This window comes from Melospiza melodia, chromosome 1 (assembly GCF_035770615.1).
Source record: "Melospiza melodia melodia isolate bMelMel2 chromosome 1, bMelMel2.pri, whole genome shotgun sequence".
Classification (NCBI taxonomy): Eukaryota; Metazoa; Chordata; class Aves; order Passeriformes; family Passerellidae; genus Melospiza; species Melospiza melodia.
In genome coordinates, this window is record NC_086194.1 from 85,501,791 (window position 1) to 85,521,478 (window position 19,688).

Consider the following 19,688-nt stretch of genomic DNA (forward strand, 5'->3'; position numbering starts at 1 on the left):
CACGCGCGGTGAACGCTCAGTGCCCGCCGCGATGGAGGAGGTGGCGGAGCGCGGCCGGGCTGGCGCTGGGGCGGCGGCGATGGCGGAGGGCGGCAGCCCTGCCGGAGATGAAGCAGCCAACGCCAACACCAACACCGCGTCCTCACCACCGCCGTGCTCCCCTCCGGAGGGCGGCGGGACGAAGCCCCTGAGCGCGGCGGAGTACGCGCGGCGCGTACACCAGTGGCTGTGGGACTCGTACTGCGGGTACCTGGGCTGGCAGGGCTGCCCGCCCGCCTTCCTCGCCGCCGCCGCCGCGCAGCCGCCCCCGCCCGCCGCCGCTGCCTACTACAGCCCCTTCTACCTCTTCGCTCCGCCGCCGGCACACACGGCCTCGGCCGGGACGGGGCCCCGCGCCCCCGCCGCTGCCACCCCAGCCTGGCCGGGAGCGGCGGGCGCGGTGTCCCCCGTGCCCAGGGCGGCCTCCGGCAGCGCCGCCAGCAGCAGCGGCAGCGGCGCCTCCAGGGACACGGGGCGGCCGGCGGGTGAGTGGGGCCGGGGCCGGGGCTGGGGAGGAAGGGGAGCCTGGGGAGAGCCGCTGCTCCGGGCAGAGGGATCTGGAGAGGGAAGCCGGGGCTGTGCGACGTTGGGAGTCGCTGCGCTTCCGTTGGCTGCGGCCCCGGGCATGTGGCTGTGCCGTGTGACACACGGTGACAGCCCTAGTACCGAGGCCGTAAGGCCGGAACTTGGTCCATAAACAAGTTTGGATGCAGGGTGACAGCCCTGATACCGAGGTTGTAAATCTAGAACCAGCAGGTTTGGGGGGATTGACTTGAATATACAATTTACAGTTTCAGAGCTTGTAAAGATGTTTTCTTGCATACGAAGGAGTTGATTTTTTTCCACTGGAACTTATTCTTGTGGTCACAGGCTTGTAATGCATCTAGCTTTTTAACTAGCCCGTTTGGATTATGTAATCTAAACTAATTTTGCCAGCTTGAGTGAGCTCTTGGTGCTCAAATAAAATAATTTCGTGGAATCGAAGCAGAGAAGTGAAAACATGCTGACGTTGAACAAGCTTAGGCAGTGGGACCCGAGATAAACAAGCGTCTGTTGCAGCTGTAAACATTGAAGGCAGTGCACAGCAGGCCTTCTGTTTATATTTTTCAGGAATAAAGCAAACTCACTCTGATTACATGAGAGGTAAAACCAGGAGCAGCAACAACTCCTCACAAGTTGAGGAGTGCCTAGGTCACATTCCTTGAATGTTCATACTGTGAGCAATGTAGGAAACTGTGGAGGAGAGCACTGCTGGTGGACTTTGGAAAAAAGCCAGAGCTCGTTTCTCCCTGCAGGACAAAGTACGACATTGCTGATCTGTGACATTATTTATAAGCTTAGTGGCCGTATGTGTGTGGAAGATGTTTTTTGTTCCTTTTTTCCTTATTTTCAAGGGAAGGGAGCCTAGCCTCTGAGCTTGTTTCTTTCTTATATTTTTAAGCAGATGTTTTTTTAAACATGGTTAGGACACAGAATAGTATTTTCTGCAATTATGCTCTGATTCTGTTATAGTTCGGTTATGAACTGATGTTACCAGTCATTAAAGGGAGGGTTGGACAAAGGCTAGGCTGAAATGATTCTTGGAATTTTACCTGTTTTTTCAGGAGCTAATTCCATATATTAAAGGTTATTTGGGACATGAATAACATTTCATGCTGCTGAACATGGTTATTCTGAATATTGCCTACTATTGCAGTACACTTGGCCTTCTTGAGGGGACTAGGTATGGGATGCAGCGATACAATCCAGTTATAAACAAAGACTGCTGGGCTGATGCTTTGGCTTCAGATTGCAGATGGATCTATCTGGAGCAGCTAAAGTGATTATGGCTCCTTCTTCCCTGCTGCAGATTATTGCCCACACAGCAGTGAGGCGAGGCAGGGCAGGTCATGTATCTGTCCCTGTGCCAGAGCAGTTTACAGCCCGTGTGCTTATGTAAGCTGAAATAAGTGACAGCTTATGTTAATGTGGAAGATTTCAAATTGGAATGTCAAAAAGTGGGATTGTTAACTGCCTCTTCAGTCTGCCTGCAGGTGTGTGTCAGAGCAACAGAATTTAACAGCACCCTGGGCAGTGGCTGGCTCTTTGTGGACAGTCACCATGATTTAAGACATTCCTTTGCCTGGGCCCTCCCTACCTTACTGCAGGAGATTACTGCTGATCCACTGGGAACAGTAGGGCAAAAGGTGCATCCAGGCCCCAGCTGCCCTGTGGCTGACTGGTGCAAACTCCTCTTAAGCACTGTGTAGATGTAATATCCTAGACATTGAGCTGGATGGATGTTGAATTTGGCTGTCCTTGCTGAATAAATAGTAACCCTTGGCAAAAGAGTGGATTTCTGATATCACGAACAGCTTGAATTGCTGCAGTGTAAATCTGCCAGAATCTAAGGGTTGCCAAGGTTTCTTAATATGATGGAGTTAAACATAATTTGAATACTTATTTTCCTAGCCCCATGTAGCTTCTTCTTTAGGCAGTCATTTAATTTAATGTATTCAGTTCTGAATAAATCAGTCTCTGCTACCAACTCCAACAAATGTGCTGCTTTTGACAGAGCAGATGAAAGCTTTCACCTGGCACTGTGTACTCAAACCAGGGTTAGGAGACTGGCTATGTTTCCTCATGCCTTAGTTGAAGAATCTCTAATTAGAATTAGAGAACTTGGACAGGCTTTGACAATGCCAGTGGAATCCATTTTAGTGTTATACATGTCACAGTTTGACACTGGCCCAGCACCAGGCACCAAGAGAGCCACTTGCTCACCCTCCTCTGCCACAGCTGGGTAAAGGAGGGAAAAAAGAAAAACAAGTTAAGGAGGCTTCTTGAGTGAGATAAGGACAAGAGGACTATTTCAAGGGAAAAGCAGGCTCAACTTTAGTTGCAAAGTGCATTCTGCTGCAACGTGGGCCTCTCTTTCCATGGGATGCAGTCCTCCAAGGACAGGCTGCTCCCTGGAAGCAGGGATTCCTTCTCTCCACTGGGTCTCCCACTGGACCACAGCCTCCTCCAGGCATCCACCTGCTCTGGCATGGGCGCCTCCCCACGGGCTGTGGGTGGATCTCTGCATCCCCTGTGGATCCCCATGGGCTGCAGGGGCACAGCTGCTTCACCATGGTCTCACCATGGCCTGCAGAGCAGTCTCAGCTCTGACACCTGGAGCGCCTCCTGCCCTCCTTCTCCACTGACCTTGGTGTCTCCATGTTGTTTCCCTCACATAGTCTCACCTCCTCCTCTTCTCTGACTAGAAGCAAAACTCATTAGTTTGTTTCGATTTTCTTCTTAAATATGTCATCACAGAGGCATTGCCAGCCTCCCTCAGTGGCCCAGTTTTGGCCAGCAGCATGTCCATCTTTGTGGCCACCCTGCTGCCTCAAACCAGGCTGCTTGTGCTATCGATGCAGAGTGATCAGTGCAGCAGGTGTGAAACCGAGCTCTAGAAACCCAGGGATGTTAAATAAGAGCTGGCTCTTACCCAGTCTCTGCCAGATTCTTCTTACCCCGTTGAAAAGTGCTCTGGGCTTTTGGCTGGCCTCTCACAGCTCGTGGGGCCATGGCTGGCAGCATCAGTCTCAGCAACTGAACTGGGGAGGCTTATTCTCATTGAAATTTGATGATGATTTTTGAGACTAGAGAGTAGGGTGATTTTATTTCCTCTTCTGTCCTTACTCTCTGTGGGGATAAGCATTCTCAGAAACAGTAACAAAACCAGTCCCTGTTTCCACAGGTTCCATGTGGTAGTAGAAAGGCATTTCGAAGTGAAGTACTGATGTGAGTCATTGCATGCTACATGTGAGAGTCATGTTCTTTGGAAAATAGAGGAGTAGCTGGGTCCAGATGAAATTATTTTGCAACACTATTTCTTGGAAACTTTCTAAGACACTCTCTAATATCTTCTTTGCTCAAATCACCTGAGTAACAAAAGCTTGTGGCTCCTTACTTTGTGGCCATTTGCATGTGGCCCGTTAAATAGGAGAATACGTTATGTTTTTTGGCTGGAGGTAGAGCAGTATGTTGTGTTTTATTAAAAGTAACGTGTAGAAATGTTTATGTCAAGTATTTTCATCCATTCCTGTTTGTATTTGAGAGGAGATAAAATAGTGTTTTACTGTGAGAACTGGTACTTGGCATACACAGAAGCCTTGGTGCTGAGGGATAAAAAAGTTGTGGTAGGTCTGATTTTCTTTTTAATCTGACCTCTCAGATTTACACAAATCTGTTCTCTATGAGATTATTCTAAACAAAAGAACACAAAAACTGATCTTCTGTACTTCAGTTCTTTAGCAGGGTATGATTTTGCCTGTGATCCTAATTATGAGAGGCTCGGTTCTGAAACAGTTGAAGTTCTTCAAGAAGCTTCTTCAAATTCAACTTAAACAATTCAGATTATTTTTTATGCATACATCTTTAGAAATGTTCTCAAAAAGCATGTGAGCAGAGCTCTAGATTATGTTCTTGTAGAGAGGTTAATGTGGGTTTTGCTTTCGACATTAGTGTTAACTTTGTGTTAGTGCAGTAAAATCTGGGTAATGTGAACTATTTCTGTTGCAGGTCGGGAGTTCCTTATCCCTTCTCTGGCACACAGGTTCATAGCAGAGATGGTGGATTTTTTTATTCTGTTCTTTATAAAGGCAACCATCATTTTAAGTATTATGCACCTCAGTGGAATAAAGTAAGTTGAACAATTTAAAGCTTTGTTACATACAGCTTTAAGCTTTTCATGCTCTTTGAGGTGTCAGGTTGTATTTATGTTATGTTTTTGCATATGATATTAAATAAATTACAGAAGTTGAGGAACAGCACCACTAGGCTAACTACATTATAAATACATCCTGATTTTGGGTCAGCTATGGAAACACAGAATTTGTACAGGTCTGTAGGCTCTCAAAGTCACTAACTACTGAGGAAAGATTAGACTTGCACATTTATGGAGGGGGGGAATAGCAAGATTACAAAAAAGTTCTTTTGAATTTTTAAGAAAAAACATGGACAAACTTTTAAACAGTGTTCAAAATGTACTAGATCTGGCTGGGATTAAGTTAATTTTAGCATCTTTCATGTTAATGTATAGCATCTTCTGTGGGGCTGTATTTTAGATTTCTGACTGAAGCAATGCTAACCCCACAAAAAAAAATCTGATCAAGCAGATCAGATATGTATATACTTTGAAAATACATCCTGGTTTCTAGGAATCCTGCCACACTGCAGGCTTCACTGGGTGTAAATTGGTTTTTTAAAAAGTGCAAGTAATCAATGTGTGTGTCAACCATACACTAGACTGAAAGATTCGTCATTTCACATTTTTGTACTCAGATGTAGTAATTTACCTCAAACACTTTCTCTTTTAACTGCTTCTTTAACTGTAGATACCTTACTTCTTAACTCTCTTATTCTGCTTTGGGTTGGTGTACTCAATATTCCAGTCTGATTAAGAGATGAGATCTTGGTGCAGTCAATAATTCCACTACTGTACAAACACATTTTGGAACCCAGGCTTTCTGCTCAAGAACCATCCAAATGTTGCCTGACTGTAAATTGATAACAGACATACAGATAACATCTTCCAGACACCTTCACCTGCAGCTAGAAAGGGGTGTGGAAGAGGGTCAAATCCAAAACAATAAATACGTCAGTGTAAATGATTGCTGGGTTTTGTTCAGATAAGCAGCAATTAAAATGCCAAAAGTTCATTTCTGTTAAGTGGCCAGATCCCATCACCTGTAACCTGACAGTTTGTGTTTCTACTTTGCCTTTAGTAGGTGGAGAAAGATACAAAGTGAAGTAGTGGAAAGATGGGGAACAACTATACGTATATTGCTGCTGTAAAGTGATGAAAGAGTAATTTACAGCATTTTCAATATTAATAGTTTTGTGAGACAGTTGCTTACAGGGAACTTCAGAGAAATGTTCTGAGAGGTTTTCTGCTTAAGAGACCTGGTGTGCTTGGAGTTAGGCTGAATTGTCATGGAAAGCATAGTCCCTCACAGGCTCAAGAAGAACTTTATTCTCTTCAGGCCAAAGCTGCATTGAATGGAAATGTAGGTTGTGCTACATTGGTTTTTTAATTCCTGGGTTGTTTGAGGGGTTTTTCTGTCCTCAAGTCTGAATAAAAAGGAGGGCAGGTCGCACAAATATTAGATGGACTGTTTCAAAGTGGGACTGCACAGTTGTACGTGAGCCTTAATTAGATGCATGAGTGAGAAATTCTTGCCTTAATGTGTTGCAAGTATATCCATTCCAGGTATCAGATAAGAATGTTACATTTGTGGAGTTTATCTTATGAAAATATGCCATTAACTCCAAATGGATGCTTTGCATAGCTCTGTTAGGCTAAAAATCTTAAGGTTTCAATTGCTTTATGTTTGAATCCTCCTATTGGATACCAAGGTGCCTCCAGACAAGTATGGTGAGCCGTGAAGAATGAGAATGAGGAACCCTGATGAGAACCCTGATCATGCAGAGGAGGGTATGGGGCTCTACTGATTTCTTAGGGAGACTGCCAACTTCTCCCTTGCATTTGTAAAGAGTGCCCTTTTCTTTTTCCTTGAATGTAGTGTAAGAAGATACTTGGAGACTTGGATGCCTTCCATTTGTATCAAGTTCAATGATTATGTGCAAAATCTGTTTACCTCCCAAGAAGTGTGAGAATTTTCAGAACAATTCTGCAGCTCACTACCCAGGGATACCATTGTGCAAAAGTGGTAATAAAGAATGATCTTTGCTTAATGAAAAAGACAAAACAAACTAGGCAGTAACTCAGAATGAAACTGAGTGTTCTGAATTTTAATGACTTGTTTAGTATCAGAGAGGGCAAGGAGCTTTTGTTGTCTTATAATACCGGAATGGAGGGAGTGAATTCTGGTATTAAAGGGGTAACACTGGTATTGGGAGAAGGATGGTTTTAAAGTTCAGTTTTATTTTGTACAGGGACATCTCTAAATTTGCCATGCATTACATCATAGAAGAAATAGATGAAGATACGTCCATGGAAGATTTGCAGAAAATGATGGTAGTAGCTCTCATCTACAGGTTATTAGTCTGCTTTTATGAGGTAACTACTCATAAACATTAACCCCTGTAATTAATAGTTGTGAGTTGTTGAAGAAATGGTTTTAAAAAATAATGTTATCGTTGGCCAATAAAGTAAATCCTCTTAATGGTATTTTGGATTATGTTGAAGCTTATGACATTCACATAGTCGAGGATAACCAAGTTTGGGACAACTGTCAACAACACGGTGATGTGCGGACTTAACCTCTCTTTTACAGATAATCTGTATTTGGGGAGCAGGTGGAGCAACCCCAGGGAAATTCTTGCTTGGACTGCGAGTTGTGACGTGTGAAACTTCTGTCCTTATTGCACCCAGCCGCGTGTTAGTCATTCCATCCTCTAATGTCAGCATGACAACGTAAGTGCTCCTGCCTCAGTCCTGCTGCATTCAGGTTAACAGTGTCGAAAGCATGGGATTTGGAAGGAAGTTCACTGTTGCTTTGTTGTTGACCTTTGCAGTAATTAGACTGCAACAGCTATTGTCAGATTCTGTGATCTAAGACTGAAATGGTAATTATTCAGTCACATGGAGTATTTTTCAGGGTAGGTGGTTAAATCTCCTCTAGAGCTCAGCTTTTGTGCTGTGCAAAACTTGGGCACTAAACTTGGAAGTTAATTACTAATGTAAGCAGAAAAGTGAAAGTAAGGCACTGAATGTTCTATTCTGATTTCAGGTCCACAGTACGAGCTTTGATCAAGAATTTTTCAATTGCATCATTTTTTCCTGCGTTCATTACGCTGCTGTTTTTCCAGCACAACAGAACAGCCTATGATATTGTAGCAGGAACTATTGTGGTCAGAAGAAATGGAGTCAGATGATACCAAAAAATGAGATTTCCGGACTGGTTCTAAACATCCCCTCCAAATCCCAGTGAATAAAAGACCTACCCCAGAACTGAAATTGAGGTGTCTGTTGGAATCTTTTGCCCTAATTAAATAGGAACTGATTCAGAAGCTGAAGAAAATGTATGGTTCCTGTATGATGCCAGCAACTACCTTCGAAGTGTTGGAGTTTTCATAGACGCCAAAGAAGTTTGGGAGAGAAAATATGTATTAAATCCAGGAGTATTAACTTCTGACTGATGAGACAAAACCTGTCTGCTTTAACTGCAAAAAGGAACTGTTCTGTTTGTCAGTTTGTGGAAAGCAGATCCCTAGGAATATGCCACCTTAAAAGAAATGTTGCTCCTACAATTTTGGATGTTGGCAGATAACTAGAAAATGAAGTTCTTCTCCAGGCAGTTGCCTGTCAAAGGATATGGAGGGAGAAACCTGCAGTATTAGGCAGCAAGGCAAATGATGTTAATTAAATTGCCATGTATTTAGAGAGATCAGCAGTGGTTATCAGTGTCTTTTATTATTGCTTCACAGTTCGTATTTCTTCACCTTTCAAGTATTTTCTCACAACATTGATGTGAAAAGTTTTTTTGCATGATTGTCTCAAGCACTGTCACTTACTTCACTTGTCCAAGCTAATGAAGAAGTGAAACAATAGCTGCTTTTTCCTCTGGGAAGGGTGTTACACTGCAGTGTTAGTGATCTGGTGTGTGTAAATAATTCTGGAGCCAACAACAGTACAGACCATGCTAATGAAAGGTAACTTTTTTGCTTCTGTTTTGAGTGAAAGCACCTGTCTATTTCTTGCATATAATGCAGAACAGGAGTGAATGTGTTTCGGGAGCATGCAGAAAACATTAACTGAAATGTGTTATGGGTTTAAATCTGCAGAAGTACAAATACTGGTTATTTTCACTTTATCATTCTGGCTAATTGTTTGTATATTCAGAATAACTTAAATACTGAATAAAGAAACCTAATATTTTGCATGACTATATCGCTTTGATGATTCATTTATTGTCATGTTATTAGCATCTCAGGAAATTAATGTAAGCAATATTAATGTTCTACTGAACTCTGAGTATGGAACTCTTTGATCAGTTTTTGTATGTTCCTCTCTTAGGCTTAACATGCCACTCTCAGTGGCTGCAGTTCTTACCCTGCCTTCAACTTTGCCCAGTGGCTTGGTTGGCAGTAGAAATGTTTGAGAGCTTGGTTATGGCTCTTGTCTCCAGGTGTATTAACTTCATCAGCAACGTGTTCAGATGCTGCAGTATTTCGTTGGACAAGTTGTTATTCTGTGAATGACTGTATTGTGCTTGCATTTCAGTTTTCGTTGGGAATGATGATTCAGGACTAGATCCCGTGCTTATGGTTGCAGAATGGATGTTTTGCCATCCATTACGTCTCCAGAATGAGGTCACTAATATTTTAGATAACTACTTTAAATATTTATTTTTGAAGTAAAGGAAGAAAAGTTGTCTTGGGTAGAACACTGTTTTTAGAGCCCTTGCTTAATCACATTTTTTGAATACTCCCAGGGATGGTGATCCTACTACTTACAGACAGCATCTTCCAGTGCTTGACAACCCTTTCCATTAATTTTTTTCCCTAACATCCAGTCTAAACCTTGTGACACCAGCTTGAAGCCATTTCCTTGTCCTAGCACTTCTTACCTGGAATGAGAGACCAACCTCGCCTTCCCCCCCCCCCCCTGCTGGCCTCCTTTCAGGCAATTGTAGAGAATAAGGTCAACCCTGAGCCTCCTTTTCTCCAGGCTAAACATCCCCAATTCCCTCAGCTGCTCCTGACAGGGCTTCTGCTCCATTCTTTCAAAGCCTTTAGCACTGATACTGTGCATGGCAATCAGCCTGATGAAAGCTAAAGCCATCAGAACCAACTTTAAAGTCCTTTCTGGGATAATTTTTGCCTATTCACAAGAACTTTTATTCTCTTTACTCTTCAGTGACCTAAAAACTAGGATTCAGAAGGGGGGAGGGGGTAGGAAGGGAAAAGCAACACTGTTGGCTAAAACTTTATTACTACCAATTCAGGTATAAGGGAAGGTATCTCTTACCCTGCAGAAAAATACCACCTTTCCACCAGGTAAAGAAAACAGTTACAATGCAAGAACACAGAGCCTGTCCATGGAAATGGGTATACGTTGTGCTGTTGGCTGGCTTTTAGTTTGTCTCTTATGCAAGCTGTATCCCAGATGGTGCTTGTTTCTGCTTGAAGGACAAGTGCTTGGCAGGTGATTTAGGGCTAAGGGGCACAAAGTGGAAATCTCTGGCATTTTTCACATGTAGACAGCTGGAAACAGGTAATTGCATATAATCCTTTAGTGGCTACAGTGGCATGATCTGACTGCCTCAATAGCAGTGAGAATGTGTGTGGTTTGAAAGTCAAGTTGCTGAGCATTTTCTGTTTGTAGAAACAGTGACTGGGGCCCTACACCTGAAAAGAGCAGGAGGCCTTTGCCCTGTCATGTCCAGCTTGTGCTTGAAAGGCATCTCATACCAGCAGCACCTGCAGGAGCAGGGAGCAGTGCTGGGATGAGTGGCAGAAGTGCCAGCCAGGGCCCCAGCAGTGCTTCTGGAGACATTTACATCACTGACAGTGATGCAGTCTCTGCCCTTCTAGCTGAGGGGAGAATTAATGTCTGAGTCAGAGACAGACTGCTGTGACTTGGTACAAATTCAGCTGTGGGTCCCCAGATGAACAAGCATTTCCTCTGATTTTACTAGAATAGTGTCTGTTCTCCAAGAAGTTCCTGTAACTGCTACAGAAGCGCCCACCCCCTATTACTCATTTCCAGTCTTCAGTTAGAACAATGCTGAATGTTTATAAGCATTGGGTTGGGTTTCTTTAATAGCACTACAGAAAATTAACTGCAGTCAGCTGACACATTGCTCAGCTGCTCCAAGCTTCAGCCTACAGTAAAACTCTCCTTCCTAATAGGAGACTTCTAAATTTAAGATCCTCTAAAATCAATGGGAAAAAGCAGAGGCTGAAGAAAGCACGAGACATTGCTCAGGTTGAGGGAACCATCTCATACAGTTACAGCTGGGGATGCCTTTACAGAGAGTTAAAATTGCCAGGTAATATTTCGCAGTTTTTATTGATGGCATTTATCCCATGGTTTAACATGTTAATTATACTGTAATAAACATGGCTTTAATATTAAACTTTTCCTTATTATCCAAAGTCACCACAGTCCATTTCAGTAAATATAAAAATATATACTTAATACTTTGTACAATACTGGTTTTTGGTCCAAACAAAAATGGATCAGAAAAGCCAATAAACTTACTTTAAGAATTCCCAATTTTAAAGATTTTCTAAATGGATTTAGGCAACTTTGAATAATGGGATTTACATAAAATCTGAGACAATACTAAACAAAAATGGCTGTAACACACAAAATTAAAATTTCAATTTCACAGATTTGTTATGCCAAAAAAGTACATAGAGAAACAAAATCGTATTTACACATCTCATAATAAAATAACAAGGCGAGACAGGTGATAAAGGGCTGTAAGAATGAAAATATAGAAATAGCATATAATTATTAAATGAAGAACTACAGATCTAACAAGTCCTTAGCATGGATCATCCTTTAATCAGTCTTCCCCTATCAGAAAATTTTAGTGCACAATACACCCAAACTCACTCACTTCACACATACACCAGCACAAACTCAGCATAGAAATCATTCGTTATCAACATTCTCTACTCTATACAGCATCCCTCGCTGATATAATTACAATTTCGAGGCGTCAGTAAACGCGGATGAGCGCACGTCGTGGTGCGGATGAAGAGGTATCGACAAGCCATTCACTGTGCAGGCTCTACTCAGGGCTACAGCCAGACCATGCTGAGTCAGTGAAAGAAGTAACTTGAGACTTTTGCTTGAGAACAGCCTTGTTGCCAACTTTACTTGCTACCAAAAAAACGTAACGGGAGAGGGGAGGGAAGGACAGGAAAGCTAAGTTTTATATTCCTTTAGGCAGATCTGACTTCCGACAAGCCAGCGTGAGGTACAATCCCAGTAACTGAACAATTCAGGGTAGTAGCTGAACATTTCAGGATAGTAGCTGAACAATTCAGTCAGGGTAGAAGCTCAACAATTCAGGATAGTAGCTGCTTCCAATGTTTTTGATGCTTTACCGATCAGGCGTTTACTTTCTACGTCTAACTGCAGTCTTTATCTTCCGACCAGCAACTGAAGATCCAGAGGCAGAGAAAACATTTTTCCCATTTGTCCTATTAAAAGAAATTAGTAGTTCAGAGTTTAGGACAGTGTAGCTGAAAATTCAGTAGCAGCACTGAGCAGATATTCCAGAACAACTGTTTCACAGTCTTGTCTCACTAGTTACCAGCTGGCAACAAGCAGCAAATGACGAACAGGAGGAAGAGAGTTCCAGAAACCAATTAAATCTCTCTTATTCAGAAGGTAAGCAGCAGCATAATGGCTGGATCGGGTTCTACCTTTCAAAAACAAGAGAATCTCACATGTGTTGATGTGTGACACTCCTGACAGCTAGGCTCCTTTACAGATAGCGGTGCTTAGTTAGCCAGTCAGGCTAATAAAAGGAAGGATGCCAAATCTAGTTTCAAACTCCAAGGTTCATCTGAACACCTCATGATTTAACAGCAGTAGAGGCTGAACACTGTCCACTGATATTACCCGAAGCTCAAGGGAAATTCTGATATGGTCTCTTACCCCACTGTAAATGTTGGAGCCTGGTTGAACGAAAATCCCGAAGTACCAGAAGGTGGTGCAGGAGCTGCTGATGCAGGAGGATTTGCACCGAAAGTGAATACTCCTGGGTTATTTGGAAAGCTGAAATTAGTAGTATTACTTCCAAACTGGAATACAGAACCTGGGAAGATGGGGTGGAAGCAGAAGGAAGTAAGAAAGCTGAAATTTGAGTTCATCCTTTTCAGTAAAATTCTCACGTTCTTCCCCATTATCATTAAAGATTATTCTTTTAACAGGTTGCTTGAGATGACAAAGTTGGGGAGTCCACCAGAAGTGTCAGATTACTACAGGAACAGTTTATTGAAGTCACAAGTGGAAGAGACGTTCAAGACCTTTGGGTCCAACCCCTGCCCTAACACCTCAACTAAACCATGGCACCGAGTGCCACATCCAGTCTTTTTTTAAACACATCCAGGGATAGTGACTCCACCATTCCAGTGGACAGACCATTCCAGTCTTTATCACTCTTTCTGTAAAAAACTTTCCCCTAATATCCAACCTGTATTTCCTGTGACGCATCTTGAGACTGTGTCCTCTGGTTCTGTCAGTTGCTGTCTGGAGAAAGAGACCAACCCCCAGCTGGCCACAGCCACCTTTCAGGGAGTTGGAGAGAGTGACAAGGGCACCTCTGAGTCTCCTTTTCTGCAGGCTAAACACCCCCAGCTCCCTCAGTCGTTCCTCACAGGGTTTGTGTTCCAAGCCCCTCACCAGCCTTGTTGCCTCCTCTGGACGTGCTCCAGGGTCTCAATGTCCTTCCCACACTGAGGGCCCAGAGCTGGACACAGCACTCAAGGTGTGGCCTCACCAGTGCCCAGTGCAGAGAAGGGATCACCTCCCTGCTCCTGCTGGCCACTCTGTTCCTGACACAGGCCAGGATGTTCCTGATACAGGCCACCAGGGCACACTGCTGGCTCATGTTCAGCTGCTGTCACCAGCACCCCCAGGTCCCTTTCTGCCTGGGCACTGTCCAGCCACACCATTCCCAGCCTATGACACTGCAGGGGGTTACTGTGGCCAAAATGCAGGACTCAGCACTGGGACTTAATAAACTTCCTCCCACTGGACTCTGCCCATCCATCCATTCACACAAGGAATTTTTATAGTAATACTGCTGGCACACTGATAACAAGTTGTTTGCTAGCTTACATGCCACTATTAGACTTACACCTGTGCATACTGAAGTTCATTAAGCAAGTCTTAAATTGTAAATTTATATTCAGGTAAACTTTCCTGTGTTCATGCAATGGATCTGGGCACTTCCTTTCCTTTAATGTGTCAGGAGTACCTTGTCTGAAAAAACCCCAAACATTCCAATTATCAGAGTAAACTAAGAAGTAATACAGAAAATCCAGAGAGAACTTTATCTTTAAAATGCTATCTGATTAATGAAAGATCAACTGCATAATGTGTTGTGCACTTATCTGCTTGTACTAATCTACTGATCAGTACAAAAATGTCAGCTACTTTTAATGGAGGCTATTTTGTAAAACTTCTGAGAGGAAAAAAGGAGGCTTTTCCCTTTCAGTATTTGATGTGATATCAAATAGACATTCTGGCACTGGTTTTGTTTTTTCATTATTACTAGTATGGAACAGATCTTTCTTAAGTTACAAGGTTCATTCTCTGCCCCTTTCCCATGGCATTTTATACTTCTTTAGTAAAAAGATCTTAATACAGTCTTAATCCATAAATGCTTAAAAAATCCCCCAAAGAATTCTGACTGTATTTTAAGCAATAAAATGATTGATTCAATTCTCAAATAAAAAAATAACCGTTTTGCACTGTGTCTGCTCTTTTGTTTTACACAATCTTACCAGTGATTACTCCGTGGTTTTCAACAGTTCCTTTTAATCATTAAGTTTCTAAAGAAAATAAAGCTCAAAATTTAGTTGTAGAGTTGCAACCTCCATGTCTGCTAAGTCTCTTGCGGAGAAGGCTTACTGTGAAGCTGGATACCTGTGGTACATTGTGTCTCCACAGTCAGGACTGGGACATAAATGACAACTCTATACCCATTACTTTTATGGACAGCAATTCCTGTATTTAAATACACACACAAGGCTGAAGTTGTCTTTCTCCATATAATTCATGAAAAATAAAATAAATGTAATCCTTAAACAGGAGAGGACGGTGGGCACTCACCAGCACTGGGGGTACCGGAGCCAAAGGCCGGCTGATGGGCTGCCGGCTGTCCGAACACGGAGGGCGGAGTGCTGCTGGTCACCGAGCCGAAGGCAGAGGGAGCGGGCTGAGAGCCAGCGGAAAACAACGGCGTGGACAGCGACCCGAAACTGGGAGCGCTTTGCTGCCCCGAGCCCGGGCTCGGCCCGAATGCTGGTAACTGGCTGGCGCCAAAGGCCGGGCCAGCAGCCGGCGCTGCGGGCCCAGAGCCAAACAGAAACGAAGACGACGACCCTTGGGGACAGAGAGGGATGTCAGCGTGGGCCCCTTACCTCCCACCCTCCAGAATGAATCCAGAAACAAAAGGTTCTCAAGCCTCAGGTCTGCTGGCTGTATACTCATCCTCATTTCAAACTAATTGTGGGAGTATATCAAACAGACACTACCTCAGCCACAACAGGAACTGCATCTTTTCTTTTAAGCAACATGAGAAACACTGTGTTTGTGAGAGTCAGACAAAATTAAATCTCTAACGCACTGCCTCTTCATGTTGTGCAGACAGATTCCTGCAGTGTTTTAATCTGCATTGACTGAAAGCTGTTTCTACCACACGCATGGAATATTCATTCAAACTGGATTTTTACAACATGCAAAATACAGCTCCTGATTTATTAGGACTAGAAGAACATATATATTTTCCTTTCAGCACCTTCACCCCTCTCCTATTTAAGTGTTTACCATTATCAACTTCTGGAGGCCAAATCAACCTTGAAGTAATCTCAAAATCCTGGCTTAGCAGAGTAATTCTCTACCTATCATCAACAGAGAACCAGCCCAATGGTTGAGCTGCATGACCAGCAGAAATCATGAAATGCACCTGAACAGTGACTCTGAAAGTACATGGCAGACCTGCTATCCAAAGGGGCATTTTAAACAGCAGTATTAATGCTCATGCAACAGGAAATACCCTCTAATTGTGCCATAACTTGGAACAGCTGACTTTCTTTCGAAGATGAGATACATGGTAAAACTTAGGTTTCTGAATTTGTGAAGATGTTTGAAATATGGTGTCACTTACTAACAAAATTACACTGAATGTAAGCAGTTAAAATTGATCTGCTGGTTGTTGTCATTTAGGACTCTGTTTCTGATCCACAAAAAAGTGTGCAAATTAAACTTCTGTGACTGACAAAGTTAAGCCATCAGGATCAAACTAGATTAAGTCTTTCCCTGACAGATACAATCTTATTTCCAATATCTTCCATGGCTCATAGGAATACAGATAATTTGGTGTATTTAGTCATGCATTTGTTCATGCAATTCAGGCAGTGGAGTAACAAATATAAAACATGAAGAAACTCTGTATTTCTTACTGCTGTCTTCTCTAAATTGCTAGAAAATTAACATGCACTGGCCATGCTCCTTGGTAAAAACCAACCCTTAAGCAGCATTAATTAATTGCATGTTGAGGTACTCCATTTATAGACACTTGTGAGGGAAGGACTTGGCAAAGCTTGACATTATTTCCAGGAATTCAGAGTTTTAGGTATAGAAGCGCAAAAGCAGGAAAGTTGTAATTTACTGACTTCTAACTGTAAACACTGGACTAACAGTGACTGAATAAAGAAATTATCATTCCCATGGTGAAAAGCTCCTGTACAAACTGAAATCCAGTAAAGGTTTGTCCTTTAAAATAAAACTACTGTGGTGCCAATTCATTCCTAAACTGTATTTTCCACACTGAAGGAAAATTAACATTGCTGGATATAAACCCTCAGTATTTTTCTCTACTTCTATGCATTTAGCCTGCACATTTTCCAAAGTAAAATATTAATGGAACAGCATCTCCTTAGTCTACTACATAATGGCAAAAATGAGAAAATGAGAAGAGCAGCTATTTAAAACGTACCTGTTGAATTTGATGTAGTTGTGGCTCCAAAAGTAAATCCTGAATTTGCTGCATTGGTACTGCTCTCTCCTGAACGAAAGAGAAACGGAGTGAGAGTCGAGCCAGTGCTGGAAGATGTGGTTGCTGGTTTGTTCTCTTGAGAGAAGCCAAATGACTGAGATGTTGCAGATTCTGCAGGATTGCCAAAAACAGAGCTGGTCACAGTGTTGCTGGGTTGTCCAAACACAAAGGGAGTGGGAACTGGCGGAGGGTTTGAGGAAGAGAGGGTGCTGCCAAACACGCTGCTGCTGTTGGCTGAAGTGGTGGGTACCACTGTGCTGGAGGAACTGGAGCTCAAGAAGCTGAAGGACGCTCCCTGATCTGAAAGGAAGAAACACAGTTACCACTAAGTCACACAAATGATGTTTAACAACCAAGAAGTTTTCACACAGCAACCATCACTGAAAAACTTTAACCCTCCACTGCAAACTTGCAACAAATTAAAGGATACAAAACTGTGCGATATCTATGAAGTGATCTTTGCACCTTTATAGCAGTAGAGAAACTGCAGCACAGCTGCAAGTAGATAGAAAGAAGATATTCCCTCTCTTCTTCCCTTTCACTATAAAAACAACACAAGTATGAGGCTCTATACTGCACCATATTACAGATTTTATCACCAACTAAGCTGCTCCTACTGAGACAGTACAACTTCTGTGCTTACACAAGCAGTGATACAGGTTCCTTAAGGTGTGGCAATTTTTCTTCTGTCTCAACATAGTATTAAAACTCACTGAAATCTACGAAGAAATTGCCACATATTGCTTATACATCAACAACTAGAACTAAAGACATGCTGCAGGTAGTATATGAATCCCACAGATGTTGTCCAGTACAGCCTCAGAGGGATTATTTGATAGAGCAGAGAAGTGAAGGCAAAAGATGTTCTATTTACCACAAGTACTGGTTGGTGCCCCAAAGGCAAAAGGTGCCTTTGCCTGCTCACTTTCCTTTTCCGATGGTTTACCAAAACTAAAATTGAATACAGGTTTTGCTGTGCTCTCCTCTTTGGTATTCTCAGCTGTTCCAGATGAAAAGATAGGCTGTGCCTTTAACTCTTCATTGTCAGCTTTCTTTCCAAATGCTAATGGACCAGCAGAAGTGACAGAGTCCTGCTTCTCTTCTGCCCTTCCCAAAACAAACTGTGAGGCAGGTGCAGACTCCACACTGCCGAAAGAAAAGCCTCCCTTCGTTGAAACAGTTTCATCCTTTTTCTCTTCTGACTTCTTAAATGGCAAAGCAGGTGATGCTGCATCCTTTTCTGCCACAGTTCCAAAAGTGAAGCCACCGACTCCAGTTTTATTCTCATTAGTAGTTAAGGAAGAAGTAGAACTTGTAGCAAAACCAAAACCTCCCAAAACTGGTTCCTCTTTCTTTTCCTGCTGCCCCAGACTCGTTGTTCCAAACTGAAATGTTGAAGGAGCCTGACTGCTTGCAGATGGAAGTCCAAAGGTAAAACTGTTACTTTTACTTTCTTTTTTGCTGTCTTCTGATTTAGAGTCTGAGGAAGAAACTCCAAATTTGAAGTTCCCTGAACCAGTAGGAAACTTAAATCCTCCAGTCACAGTGTTGGACGATGCAGATTCGGATGCAATGCCGAACTTAAAGCTACTTTGTTCTCCAAATTTAAAATTTCCTGTGCTACTTAACATTTGAGAAGATTCAGAGGACGATGACGGGACACCAAATGTAAATGATGGCATTGCAGCATTTGTAGACACAGTAGCAGTACCAAAACCTGCAGAAATAAGCAACAATGTCAAATTTGCAATATATGATGTAATACATGCAGGCTTTAGCTACATGGATGGGATTCTAGTCTTGAGCTTTCTCAGAGTCAAAACTGTTCAACAAAACACCCCCGACATGCAGACAAATAAGGAAACTCCACACTTGCTCTCTACACTTCCTCTCTGTATCTTTTTGTCATGGTGCTCTTCTGTGCAGCAGCTGGCTGGGAAAGGCACACAGATGAGCTCTTTGAAAGACCGAGGTCTTTGTCTAAACTCCGAATGAACAACACACATAAGGGCTTGAAACAAACAACTGTGTCACTGACACAAGCTTTCCTCCTCTATATCTGGAAAATGGGCATGGCAACATGCACACCATCTTATTTAAGCAACATTGCTAAACAACAAATGGACAGTTTTGCCATACTCAATGGAAAAATCACTATACTTAAAAAAAAGGAAAGAGGTTGTAGAATGTACATCCTTGTTCTTAGTAAGTATTACCTTTGAGCTCTGCTTTGGTGCCTGGCTTCGCAGTTTCACAGGCTATGCATTTTGTGGCTTCTGCTTTGTTTTGGACCAAGCAGACCTCACATTCCCAACTTCCTTCAGGCATCTTGAATTTGTCTAAATCCAGACAACCTCCAGAAGAAGCAGAAACACTGCTACTGGTCACAGGCACTGAACTCCCTGAAAAAGAAGAAAAATAGTTAATCATCCTGCTTAAATCATACACTAATCTTTTAAGAAATGCTCACTAAATTGCAAAGCACACAAGTGTAACAGTAAAAAACATCAAGCTACAAATTGATTTGAGTCAAACACAATCTGAGAATGTAAACAATAGAAACACCTGGATTCTTCTTTATAATCTATATATGAATTCAAGAACAAATTGAACCAGTGACATTTAAACAGCAACTGCAGTTCATAAAATGCAGGAACACAGCCAATTTCAGATGTAAATTACAGGTGCTGTACTGAACTAGAACTACTAAAAGAATTCCTGGGGACACCAGTTACCAGTAGTCAAACTTAGCATCACTCGAGTTAATGATCACTATCAAGTGATGCAAGGGTGAGAATTTACTACAATGATTCTTCAGCAAGTCACAAGGACAGGACACATCCCAACTATATAGTAACAAAACTAAAAAAGGAACTGAAAGCTTCCAAACCCACAACTCTGTGTTCACCA

The 19,688-nt window shown here is 42.6% G+C and overlaps 2 protein-coding genes across 3 annotated transcripts in view; one reads left to right on the forward strand and one right to left on the reverse strand.

Moving 5' to 3' along the window:
- FAM8A1 (family with sequence similarity 8 member A1) lies at window positions 1–8,918 on the forward strand. Its single transcript, XM_063160449.1, has 5 exons — window positions 1–524; window positions 4,588–4,708; window positions 6,964–7,087; window positions 7,305–7,444; window positions 7,761–8,918. The coding sequence occupies exons 1-5, from the start codon at window positions 32–34 to the stop codon at window positions 7,903–7,905; spliced, it is 1,023 nt and encodes a 340-aa protein (XP_063016519.1). The 5' UTR covers window positions 1–31; the 3' UTR covers window positions 7,906–8,918.
- Window positions 8,919–11,025: 2,107 nt separating this feature from the next.
- NUP153 (nucleoporin 153) overlaps window positions 11,026–19,688 on the reverse strand; it is a 43,744-nt gene continuing 35,081 nt past the window's right edge. For both annotated transcript variants that reach the window (XM_063160440.1, XM_063160430.1), the window contains 6 exons: window positions 18,995–19,180; window positions 17,653–18,495; window positions 16,719–17,078; window positions 14,831–15,103; window positions 12,650–12,809; window positions 11,026–12,189 (listed from right to left, as the gene is read on the reverse strand). In XM_063160440.1, the coding sequence (XP_063016510.1) occupies window positions 12,105–12,189; window positions 12,650–12,809; window positions 14,831–15,103; window positions 16,719–17,078; window positions 17,653–18,495; window positions 18,995–19,180 (1,907 nt within the window). In that variant the 3' untranslated portion in view covers window positions 11,026–12,104. The remainder of the gene's footprint in view (window positions 12,190–12,649; window positions 12,810–14,830; window positions 15,104–16,718; window positions 17,079–17,652; window positions 18,496–18,994; window positions 19,181–19,688) is intronic.